This window comes from Oncorhynchus gorbuscha, linkage group LG08 (assembly GCF_021184085.1).
Source record: "Oncorhynchus gorbuscha isolate QuinsamMale2020 ecotype Even-year linkage group LG08, OgorEven_v1.0, whole genome shotgun sequence".
Taxonomy (NCBI): domain Eukaryota; kingdom Metazoa; phylum Chordata; class Actinopteri; order Salmoniformes; family Salmonidae; genus Oncorhynchus; species Oncorhynchus gorbuscha.
In genome coordinates this window covers 58,705,800-58,718,852 of record NC_060180.1, presented here as the reverse complement: position 1 = coordinate 58,718,852, position 13,053 = coordinate 58,705,800, and the positions used below count along the sequence as shown (strand labels likewise).

Below are 13,053 nucleotides of genomic sequence, written 5' to 3'. Positions count from 1 at the left end.
ATGGAGACACTTCAAGTCAATTATTTATATATTTCCCTTTCCATGCTATTCACTCACACCACATTTCAATCAGAGTAGCACACCAGCAATGTATCCGTTTATCAGTTCGTAAAGCTTTAACAAGAGAAAGGTATTGTGATTCATTTGAAAACAGCATCACATTTTGTAAAGGCAGAATATTTCAGGTCATCCCATCCCCGTAACCTTTTGCTAAGCTCTCCCATATCCTGTAGTTTACTTTTCTTGAAAATCTCATCAACCAAATGTGACAAGTCATAAAGTTTTCCTCAACTATGTTTCTTCTGGACTTGGGAACAGGTACCAGCAGTGTTGAGGTGAAGGAGAACCGCGACAGCAGAAACAAAGTGGACTATTCCACCATACTACAACCTGGACATCATACATCATCAGCTCTTTGCACTGACATCTCCAAAAGAAAGACGACAGTGGACTGTAGCCTGGTACCTGCACATCATACACCAGCTCTTAACACTGACATCTCCAGAGGGCTCTCAAGGACCACTGCTCTACAGAGGAAGCAGACATTGGTGGAAGGAAAAGACAGGCTTCTCTACGAACTCCAGTTGATTTGTAAGAGGACGGCCCATTGTCTCACGTCAGATAGCGCCACGATTCCGTCTGCACGGTGGGTCGGGGGACGAGCGTCGCATGGGAGTGATGCCACCTGTCAGAAGACAATGATGACTTCCTGGTCTGGCACAAAGAAGAATGCCCTGGTGCATTTGAATGAGCTGAGACCAGGTCTACAGTATGAGATAGTGTCTCAGACAGGGCCAGTTCACGCCCCTGTGTTCGCTGTAGGAGTAGAGGTCAACGGACTCAGGTTCGAGGGCCGAGGCCCCACCAAGAAGAAGGCTAAGATGAGAGCAGCAGAGATGGCTCTTAGGTCCTTCATCCAGTTCCCCAACGCCCATCAGGCTCACATCACCATGGGAAACCTCAACTTCATCAACACCACAGCACCAGCAGACTTCACCTCAGATCAGGCTGATCTCGTCCCCGACACGCTCTTCAAGGAGTTTCAGCCAGAAGCACAGGAAGACCAAATCCTTAATCACAGAACAGGGGGAAAGGAGTTGCAGTTCGAGGAACCACCAGCACAAGGACAACTCTACAGAGCAGTGAAAAAAGGACAGGAGTTGCTCTCTAGTATCTGTAACCATGGGAGACTAGTGCGCCTGACCCTTGACCTGATGTCCTCAGCCAATCAGAAAAGGCAGAGGATCGGTTCCTCTATCGTTGGGGAACTGAGGCCCGTGGCTCTGCTCAATGAGTTGATGCCAGGCTTGAGGTATGTCTGCCTGACAGAGAGAAAGAAAGGCAGGCCGATCAGGAGCTTTGTGATGGCAGTACGGGTGGATGGAAGGGTATTTGAGGGCTGTGGGCGCAGTAAGAGGCTGGCTAAAGCCGAGGCAGCAGCCTCAGCCCTACAGGACCTGTTTAACATCAGTCTGGGTCCTGAGAGGAGCATCAGCAATACTGCCAGCTGGGCCAAGAGCGCACAGCTACCTCAGGTGAGTACCATTACGAACTTAAAGGGATACTTCGGGAGGCCCATTATCTACTTCCCCAGAGTCAGATTAACTAGTAGATACCCATAGACTTCCTGTCATTGCTCTTACTTCCTTCATACTGGATGTAGAGACATAAAAATGATATCCACAAGTTCATCTGACTCTGGGGAAGTAGATAAGGGTTCAGAGCTGGAAGGAAAATTCTACTGTTTTATAATGCTATGGGAAGATATAATTGTTAATCTTGCAATCGGTGTCAAGCCTGTGTATTCAATTTGGACTGATATTCAGTATTTTCTAAAACAAAGATAATGTTGAGATACAGTGTTTACATTTGCTGTAAATTGGATATAACAATCACAGTGCATTACATTTTTTATTATTACTTTCATTCACATCCTCCTTGAAGTGAACAGGGTTTTTGGACATATCCAGTCCTTTGTCTCTGTTGCTGCAGTATGAGCATCCATCCCATCTTTTAAATGGTCCTACTGAATTTGTCTAAGGTGCTCTGACTGCCACCAAATGTAGTGTATCGTATCAATATGCCTTCCATGTGCAGGAGCCTAAGGACTAACGATGTCCTGTCCTGCATGCCCAACCACAGCAGCTAAACAACCCTGTTATGTCTGTCTGGCCTCAGAAAAGCTGCACCTCTTGTCATCTTTTGCTGCTATGCACACATAAAAAATACAATAGTATACTATGGTATAAATACTATAGTATTCACCATTGTGTTTTTGCATACTTTACTGTAATATTCATTGTAGTGTTTTTGCGGCCTAAAATCTACAGAAAGACTACAGTGAATACTATAGTATTTACTGTAGTATACTTTTGTATTTACGGTTAACTATAGTATAAATACTATAGTAAAAGAACTGTAGTATATACTAAAGTAATTCATGTGGTGTTTTTGCAGATTGCAGTATACATTAGTATTTACTGTAGTGTTTTTGCTGAATGTAATTTAGTGTAGTATTTAATGTGGTGTTTTTACAGACATTACTGTAGTATGTACTATAGTGTTTTTGTTTTATTATCTTTAACATAGAAGTGGAGGCTTTCTCCTTGAGGATACTCAAAAAGCAAATTTTCCTAAACATGTGTTTTTGTAGACATTACTGTAGTATTTACTACAGTGTTTTTTTGCAGATAATACTGTAGTATTCTACTACTACAACATTCTGTAGTAAGTACTACACATGATCGAGGGATACTTCAGTGTGTACTACAGTGTATTACAGAATTCTATACTAAACTGTAGTATTTTTTCATCTGTCTGCATCCTGAATTACATTTGAAGACGATTTGTCCCAGAAGTTTAGTTCCATGAGTCTGACATGTCAATGGAAAGGAAGGCAAGCTTTACCATTATGGAGAGTTTGTCCACAAGACATAGGCTCTTGTTTGGCTACTAGCAGACAAACTGGCTCTATTTCAAAATGTCTTTCCTTGATTCCTTGCATCCTATCTCCTCATCTCCTTCTCAAACGTATTGGAGGAGAAGATCTAAAATCCCTCCCTTCTGAACTTCTTCTCCAATTCGAGAAGGAGGTGAGGCGAGAGGATGCAAGGAATTCAAATCATATCAGACTTTATTTGTCACATGCGCCGAATACAACAAGTGTAGACTTTACAGTGAAATGCTTAGTTACAAGCCCTTAACCAACAGTGCAGTTCAAGAAGAAGAAAATATTTACCAAGTAGACTAAAATAAAAAGTAATAATAAAAAGTAACACAAGAATAACAATAACGATGCTATATACAGGGGGTACCGGTACCTAGTCAGTGTGCAGGGGTACAGGCTAGTTGAGGTAATCTGTACATGTAGGTGGGGCTGAAGTGACTATGCATAGATAACAAACATCGAGTAGCAGCAGTGTACAAAAGGGGGGGTCAATGTAAATTGTCCATGGCGGTTTTATTAATTGTTCAGCAGTCTAATGGCTTAGGGGTAGAAGCTGTTGAGGAGCCTTTTGGTCCTAGACTTGGCGCTCCGGTACCACTTGCCTTGCGGTAGCAGAGAAAACAGTCTATGACTTGGGTGACTGGAGTCTCTGACAATTTTATAGGCTTTCCTCTGACACCGCCTATTATATAGGTCCTGGATGGCAGGGAGCTCGGCCCCAGTGAAGTACTGGGCCGTTGGCACTACCCTCTGTAGTGCCGTACAGTCAGATGCCGAGCAGTTGCCATACCAGGCAGTGATGTAACCGTTCAGGATTGCATCACCTGGGTTTTTGGACACATCCTGGGTTTTTCATCAGACGGATCCCTAGCCCTCCAAAAAGTGCCTCAAAGTCAGGCATCTAGCTAGACACCTTAATGAACATTATCATCACAGCCTATTAGTGATCAAGGAGGAGCCCCAGACTGAAGGAGATTGAAATTAAGAGCGGAGGAGGTGTGAAGAGCATATTAATCTGACAGATAATGATTTAACACGCTCATTATGCATCATTACACATGACCTTGTGCATCCCCATTTAGACAACATACTTCCTTTCCATTCATCTCTCCAAGCTTGATATCAGGGGATGGGTGGGATGATAACTTGAATTATTATGTATTGTATGAATTATGTAAATAAAGTGGATGTGTTAGCCTATTAATTATTATTGTTAATCAACTAGCTACTAAATATTGTCAATATATCAATATATCAATATATTGTCAAAGTATCTCTCTTCTGAGATAAACTTACCATATAATGCTCATGTAATACTGTATGTCCAGTATGTCTCCCGAGTGCCACAGCGGTCTAAGGCACTGCATCTCAGTCACTACAGTCCCTGGTTAGAATCCAGGCTGCATCACATCTGGCTGTGATTGAGAGTCCCATAGGGCGGGGCACTATTGGCCCAGGGTCGTCTAGGGTAGGCCATCATTGTAAGTAAGAATTTGTTCTTAACTGACTTGCCTAGTTAAATAAAGGTAAAAAATATATCTATATAGGAAATAGGGTACCATTTCAGATGAACCCTATGACAGCTTTCAATAAATCTGACAGAGGTTTCTTCTTTGTCAACTCTCCCTGAGACATCTTTTTTTATTCAACATTTAGTTAACTAGGTAAGTCAGTTAATTAAGGATCCACCCCTTCTTTTCAATTTTTGCCTAAAATGATATACTCAAATGTAACTGCCTGTAACTCAGGCCCTGAAGCAAGGATAAGCATATTATTGATACCATTTGAAAGGAAACACATTGAAGATTGTGGAAATGTGAAAGGTATGTAGGATAATATAACACATTAGATCTGATAAAAGATAATACACGGGGAAATCAAACCGTTCTTTTGTATTTTTTTTGTACCATCATCTTTGAAATGCAAGAGAAAGGCCAGAATGTATTATTCCAGCCCAGGTGCGATTTCGAATTTGGCCAATAGATGGCAGCAGTGTTTGTGAAAGTTTTAGACTGATCCATTGAAATATTGCATTTCTGTTCAAAATTGTGTATCAAGACTGCCTAAATGCGCCTAATTTGTTTATTAATAACTTTTCAAGTTCAAAATTGTGCACTCTCTTCAAAAAATCGCATAGTATTATTTCACTGTAATTGCTACTGTAAATTGGACAGTGCAGTTAGATTAACAAGAATTTAAGCTTTCTGCCAATATCAGATATGTCTATGTCCTGGGAAATGTTCTTGTTACTTACAACCTCATGCTAATTGCATTAGCCTATGTTAGCTCAACCTTCCCGTGGAGGACCTACCAATCCTGAAGAAGATTTATTAAGAACAAATTCTTATTTACAATGACGGACTAGCCCGGATGACGCTGGGCCAATCGTGCGCTGCCCTATGGGACTCCCAATCACAGTCGGATGTGATTCAGCCTGGATTCGAACCAGGAACTGTAGTGGCACTTGGGAGCCCCTATATAATGCACTACATTTGACCAGAGCCCATATGGGATAATGTCAACTATTATCTGGTTGTTTTGGTAGGTAAATGTTTGTTTGATCCACTATGTGGATGTTTACGTGGATGTGAAAATAGATGTTATCTTGGCCGCTGTCTGTCTGATTTGACAGTGATCCATCCACTTGTGTGATAACAGTGCTTTGCAGAGTATATCTTCCACTTGGTGAGAGAGAAACACAGTGAGCTGGCTGACTGTTGCTGCACTCCCTCCCAGTCACACAGGCGTCACAAAGTACTGGCAGGCATCGTAATGACCAGAGGTAGGCTATGGACTGCGTTCAAATGGCACCCTATTCCCTATATAGACAGTTGCAGTCAAAAGTTTGGACACACCTATTCAGTCCACCTATTTTCATTATTTTTACTATTTTATACATTGTAGAATAATTGTGAAAACATCATAACTTTGAAATAACAGATATGGAATCATGTAGTAACCAAAAAAAGTGTTAAATAAATCGAAATATATTTTATATTTGAGATTCTTCAAAGTAGCCACCCTTTGCCTTGATGACAGCTTTGCACACTCTTGGCGTTCTCTCAACCAGCTTCATGAGGTTGTCACCTGCAATGCATTTCTATTAACAGGTGTGCCTTGTTAAAGTTAATTTGTGGAATTTCTTTCCTTCTTAATGCGTTTAAGCCAATCAGTTGTGTTGTGACAAGGTATGGGTGATATATAGAAGATAGCCCTATTTGGTAAAAGACCAAGTCCATATTATGGCAAGAACTAGAGGTTGACCGAATCGCAATGGCCGATTAATTAGGGCCGATTTCAAGTTTTCATAACAGTCGGAAATTTTTGGACACCGATTTGGCAAAAAAAAATATTTGTCCAACGCTCTAACCACCTGCTTTACATTGCACTCCATGAGGAGCATGCCTGTTATGCAAATGTAGTAAGAAGCCAAGGTAAGTTAATCGGTATCGGCTTTATTTGGCCCTCCAATAATCGGTATCGGCGTTGAAAAGTCATAATCGGTCGACCTCTAGCAATAACAGCTCAAATAAGCAAAGACAAAAGACTGTCCATCATTACTTTAAGACATGAAGGTCAGTCAATGCAAAAAATGTAAAGAACTTTGAAAGTTTCTTCAAGTGCAATCGCAAAAACTATCAACTGCTATGATGAAACTGGCTCTCATGAGGATCACCACAGGAAAGGAAGTCCCAGAGTTACTTCTGCTGCAGAGAATAAGTTCATTAGAGTAAATTGCACCTCAGATTGCAGCCCAAAAAATGCTTCACAGAGTTCAAGTAACAGACACATCAACTGTTTAGATGAGACTGTGTGAATCAGGCCTTCATGGTCGAATTGCTGCAAAGAAACCACTACTAAAGGACACCAATAAGAAGAAGAGACCGACTTAATTGGGCCAAGAACCACGAGCAATGGACATTAGACCAGTGGAAATCTGTCCTTTAGTCTGATGCGTCCAAATTTTAGATTTTTGGTTCCAACCGCCGTGTCTTTGTGAGACGCAGAGTAGGTGAACGGATGATCTCTGCATGTGTGGTTTCCACAGTGAAGTATGGAGGAGATGGCGTGATGGTGTGGGGGTGCTTTGCTGGTGACACTGTCAGTGATTTATTTAGAATACTAGCATGGCTAACACAGCATTCTGCAGCGATATGCCATCCCATCTCGTTTGCGTTTTTCAACAGGACAATGACCCAACACACCTCCAGGCTGTGTAAGGGATATTTGACCAAAAAGGAGGGTGATGGAGCGCTGCATCAGATGACCTGGCCCCCACAGTCACCCGACCTCAACCCAATTGAGATGGTTTGGGATTAGTTGAACCGCAGAGTGAAGGGAAAGTAGGCAACAAGTGCTCAGCATTTGTGGGAACCCTTTTAAGACTACTGGAAAAGCATTCCAGATGCTGGTTAAAATAATTTCAAGAGTGTGCAAAGATGTTGTCAAGGCAAAGGGTGGCTACTTTGAAGAATCTCAAATATAAAATATATTTTGATTTGTTTAACACTTTTTTAGTTACTACATGATTCCATGTGTGTTATTTCATAGTTTTGATGTATTCACTATTATTCCACAATGTAGAAAATAGTAAAAATAAAGAAAACCCCTTGAATGCGCAGGTTTGTCCAAACTTTTGACTGGTACTGTATAATGCACTACTTTTAACCAGAGCCAATTTGGGATGCAACCATGATGACACATTTCATTGACTTTTAATATGGTAGTAAAATATTCAACAAGTCCAATTTTAAAATGGTGCATCTCTCCCTATACAACTGTAGATACCAGCAGAAATCGTAAATTAATCAAAAGACTCTGAATATAGGTCTGTATAGAGTACAGTAAGCCAGTCGACTGGGAGTGCACATAAGAGACTTCAGTTGAAGCCAGCATGGGAAACTCTCATTCAAAAACATTAGAGCTCCCCGGATCTAATAGAATACCTAAAAATGAGAGCGTGGGCACAACCATAAATTAGAATTAATTACTTTCTATTCATTCTATTTCTATGGGCACCGTGCTTCCCAGATATTGCTGCCCCAAAGGGCAGTGGTTCCAATAGGAATCCCTGCCAGCTCATTCATATAGAATTCCTCACAGGAAAATAAGCAGTTGCTCAGCTTGCTCTGCAACACAAGATGCAGCTTTATACCACTACCATTGATGAGAGAAGACTGTCATTACGTCTTTGTAAATATTTCATGAGGTGCTGTAACAAGACAACAATATAGTAGGAGACTGGTGCATTATGTTCTGTCCTGTTAAGAGTCATTTCTTATTCAGAAGCCATTTATTTTGCCATCTTAGTCTATTACAGTAATATTTTAATTAGATGAAGTTCTTTGTAGAGAGAGCCAAATTACGGTAACAGATATTCAAAAAGACAAGAGTTGGGTTGCATCCCAAATGTCATCCTATTTGATTCCCAATGTAGTGCACTACTTTTGACGAGGCCCATAGGGTCCAAATAAGTCAAACAAAAAACAGTGTACTATATAGGGAATTGGGTATCATTTAGATACTCACAAATCTATTGTATAGGTCTACTGTGCTGATTTTTGTTTGTTGTTGGCTAGTAAGAGGACCTTTTGTCTCCTATTATGGTCAGGTTTTGATCTGAGGCGAGCCCAGGTGGTGTCTTTGGGGACAGGGACCAAGTGTATCAGTGGAGAGTGTGTCAGTGACCAGGGATGGGCGGTTAATGACTGCCATGCTGAGGTCACCACCAGGAGGGCTTTCCTCCGCTTCCTCTATGCCCAACTGGAGCTTTTCCTCTGGTAATATACTGTATACATACTGTCATACACTGTATCTGTACACAAGGGTTGCATTCCAACTAGCACCCTATTTCCTATGTTGTGCACTACTTTTGATTAGGGCCCTGGGCTCTGGTTAAAAGTAGTGCACTATAAAGGGAATAGGGTGTAATTTGGGATGTAATCAAGGCCATAGCCCTGAGGATGAAGTTGAAGAATCTTTGCTTTTGTACCTTTGAATTGAAGTTACAAGTGAACAATGTAATATCAGCTATTACCTATCTGCGCTGATGTTTTGGTGCCATTTTAAAAATAACGACTTCATGTAACTGTTCTGTTATGCCCCCTGAACCATCACTACAAAATCACCTCTAGTATAATTTTGTACTAGAGGTTCTTTTTAAATACCTGAATAATTAAACGTGTATTCCCACCAACGTCAAGTGCACAAGGATGATTGAAGTAGATAAATGTTCAGCATAAAAATCCCTTTTAATCTCAAAATATCTTTATTTGGGTGATTAGGCGACACACAGGACCATCATTTCAGCTAAACCTAGGGTACGACAAAGTGACACGGGCGCTGAGGGGGGGTGAGCCAAAGCCATTTACTACAGTCATCTTTACGTGTGAACTGTTTTGAGAAAAAGTTGCGCTGCTCCCTAAAAATACCCCACTTCAATCCAGCTACGACGAAGTTGCGAGTTCTGTTCTCTGCAGCAGAGTCGCATTTTCCAAATGACTAACAGCCTCTCCTCTCGCTCCCGGGCGTCTGCATGGTCCTAAAAATCAGTCCCTAATTCCGCTAAATTGCATTTGCCTTTCAATCAGGATTGCAATGATTTTAGTAGCCTATTTTAAATTGTTGGTGTTGAGCTAGGCTATTATACCCAATTAAGGCCCCTGGCTACACGTTACCACTTCTTAAAAAGTTCATACTCAAAATGATCATAACAACATAATTTCCTTGTTTAGCAACCGGCCAGGCAGTTTGGAGCAGTCGATTTTTGTGCGAGACAAAGAGTCAGTATACAGACTGAGAGACGGTATTCTGTTCCATATGTATGTGAGTTCATCGCCCTGCGGGGACGCACGCCTCAACTGTCCCTACGAGATCACAGCTACACGTAAGAAATCTTGACATTTGTTAGTTGATTTTATTTAATTCATACTCACAGTCAACAAGACTGAATTATGCGGAATGCACAGTTACATTAAGACCATACTTTAAAAAGCTCCACCTGTCTGTACTGTGCTTTGTAGAGAAACTTATTATATCAATTATATCAATTGTCTCCTCTCCCAGACCAGAGCGGGTATAGATTTGTGAGGAAGTTGCGCTGCCATCTGAGGATGAAGATGGAAGGCGGTGAGGGTACACTTCCTGTCAGCGTACTGAGAGCCAATCAGAAATGGGACAGGAGGTTACCGAGGGAAGCTCCCGTAACGATGTCCTGCACAGATAAAATTGCCAGGTGAGCTCCAGATAGACAGTGAGAACTTTCCCACTGATTCACAAAAGTATAACATACTGTATAAAAGGGGGCTTGTCTGCTTGGTGTCTAGCCTCATTGTTTGTGTCTCCAGGTGGAATATTCTAGGTCTCCAGGGCTCTCTCCTGTCTCACCTGGTGGAGCCAGTGTACCTCCACAGCCTCACAGTGGGCAGCCTGTGCCACACGGGTCACCTGGGAAGGACCATGGCACGACGCATGGGGCACATCGCCCCTCTGCCCTCGTCCTATAGACGCAACAGGCTACTGCTCTGCTGTAAGTCACGCCCCCTGCCCTCGTCCTATAGGGGCGGCAGGTAGCCTAGTGGTTAGAGCATTGGACCAGTAACCGAAAGTTTGCAAGATCGAATACCCGCACTGACAGTGTAAAAAGATGTCATCCTACCCCTGAACAAGGCATTTAACCCACTGGCCATCATTGAAAATAAGAATTTGTTCTTAACTGACTTACCAAGTTAAGTAAAAATAAACACAATAGACTGCAAGTCATGCCCCCTGCCCTCGTCCTATAGACACAATAGACTGCTCCTTGGCTGTAAGATACACCCCCCTGCCCTCATCCTATAGACACAATAGACTGCTCCTCGGCTGTAAGATACACCCCCCTGCCCTCGTCCTATAGACACAACAGGCTTTTCCTCGGCTGTAAGTCACCCAGATATAAGAGGTTGCTTCAGATATTTAGGTTCACGTTACATGTCCATGAGTCAGTTCATTTGGCAGAAGACTACTTAGTGCTAGAGACTTGACAAAGATAAATGTTAGGAGGCCTGGTGGAGATGTTCCCTACCAGGACAAACAGCTTGTTCTTCCAGACACTTTTCATGGTCCGGTCTCTTCCTCTAACGTTATGCCTCTATTCTGGCATCTGAATAGGCATGTTAAGTATGTACCTGCCCCTCCTCTCGGGTCTCACTGACTCCTGACCCCAGTCTGGTCTCTGTGTGCTCTCCAGGCCTCAGCAGCAGTGAGGGTCGGCAGCCAGGGAAGTCCCCAAGCTTCAGTGTGAACTGGAGTGCTGGAGATGGAGAGCTGGAGGTGGTGGATGTCTCCACAGGCAGGAAAGAGTCAGGGACACCATCCAGACTCTGCAAGAGATCCTTCTTCACTCGCTGGGAGAGACTACACCACCAGGTTAGTTATGCATAGGGAAGCTAAAGATTGCTTCCCAATTGGCACCCTATTCCCTGCATAGTTGACTATTAGGGTAGTTTGACACATGTACAGTATGTATTGGATAAAGGTATTGACAAATGATTTGCTTACTGCAGATAGTAGAAAAGATCAATCTTCATTCAAATGCAGATGTGATCCATCTTTCTGTGTCCATCTAATGCTAATTATTATGACAATGTTTTTAAAGTACAGTTTCATCTCCATCGTGAAATTAAATATGTATGTGGCAGCGCGTTCCACTGTTCCAAATGGCAGCGGTTAAATTTTGATGACATTACAGAGTCATAATTATTTAGAAAAGCATTTGAGTAGCTTCCCATAGAAAGGCTTCCTGCACTCAGTATCACATGCAAGAATACACACAGTCATCTAAAAATCCATCCTGGCTGTAGTCCATTAAATATGTTTTTGTAGAGAGGGAGAGAGACAGAGCAATAGGGAATATAAAGCAAAGTCCACAGAATGTTAATTTGTTTGGTGAAATTTAAATGGTGGAGATAGCCCAGCTGTTGAAGTTTTCAGTTTATGTTGGCTCATTAGTTTTTATTCTATCTGGGTGGTGTATTTTATTAACCCTTTCTTACTGTCTCCATCTACTCAGCTTAGCAGTCCAGGAGGAGTATTGGATGCAGAGGAGGCCCATTTTCTTATGTCAAATAGCACAACGACTCTGTCTGCACGGTCGGTTGAGGGAAGAGTATCGCCTAGGAGTGACGCCACCTGTCGGAAGAAAATGGAGGAGGCCATGAAGACGTACTGTGGTGCTAAGATGGCAGCAGGGGCCTACCAGAGAGCCAGGCAGAAGTTTGTCATCTCGCTGCAGGAGGCAGGTCTCGGCATCTGGAACAGGAAACCACCAGAACAGGAGCATTTCCAGAGCAGGGTGTGAGGGGCTCTTCTAGAAGAAGCAGTCCAGGGAATTTTCTTTAGCCAAATTCCCTCACACACACACACACACACACACACACACACACACACACACACACACACACACACACACACACACACACACACACACACACACACACACACACACACACACACACACACAAGCTGTTCCAATCATGGTAACTAAGAGGTTGTAAAATACAATGTCACTACGATAGGAACAGCACATACAGTGCCTTCGGGAAAGTATTCAGACACCCGAGACAGGATTGTATCGAGGTACAGATCTGGGGAAGAGCACCAAAACAATTCTGTAGCATTGAAGGTCCCCAAGAACACAGTGGCCTCCATCATTCTTAAATGAAAGTAGTTTGGAACCACCAAGACTGGGGGAGAAGGGCTTTGGTCAGGGAGGTGACCAAGAACCCAATGGTCAACCTGACAGAGCTCTAGAGTTCCTCTGTGGAGATGGGAGAACCTTCCATAAGGACAACCATCTCTGCAGCACTTCACTAATCAAGACTTTATGGTAGAGTGGCTTGACGGAAGCCAATCCTCATTAAAAGGCACGTGACAGCCCGCTTGGAGTTTGCCAAAAGGCACCTAAAGACTCAAAAACAAGATTCTCTGGTCTGATGAAACCAAGATTGAACTCTTTGGCCTGAATACCAAGCGTCATGTCTGGAGGAAACCTGGCACCATCGCTATGGTGAAGATTGGTGGTGGCAGCATCATGCTGTGGGGGTGTTTTTCAGTGGCAGGGTCATGGA

The 13,053-nt window shown here is 42.6% G+C and overlaps 1 protein-coding gene across 1 annotated transcript; it reads left to right on the top strand.

The window, feature by feature from the left end:
- Nucleotides 1-215: 215 nt before the first annotated feature.
- On the top strand, nt 216-12,606 carry LOC124040950 (double-stranded RNA-specific editase B2-like). Its single transcript, XM_046358076.1, has 8 exons — nt 216-1,535; nt 5,606-5,729; nt 8,559-8,727; nt 9,682-9,833; nt 10,013-10,181; nt 10,294-10,475; nt 11,175-11,353; nt 11,997-12,606. Exons 1-8 carry the CDS (start codon nt 294-296, stop codon nt 12,282-12,284), a joined length of 2,505 nt encoding a protein of 834 aa, XP_046214032.1. The 5' UTR covers nt 216-293; the 3' UTR covers nt 12,285-12,606.
- Nucleotides 12,607-13,053: the final 447 nt, after the last annotated feature.

Bases quoted from the DNA above. Each gene is read 5' to 3' on its own strand.
- LOC124040950 (XM_046358076.1), top strand. From the start codon at position 294: ATGTTTCTTCTGGACTTGGGAACAGGTACCAGCAGTGTTGAGGTGAAG. The intron at 1,536-5,605 runs GTGAGTACCATT...GTGTGATAACAG, and splicing joins AGAGCGCACAGCTACCTCAG to TGCTTTGCAGAGTATATCTT. The intron at 8,728-9,681 runs GTAATATACTGT...TTCCTTGTTTAG, and splicing joins CAACTGGAGCTTTTCCTCTG to CAACCGGCCAGGCAGTTTGG.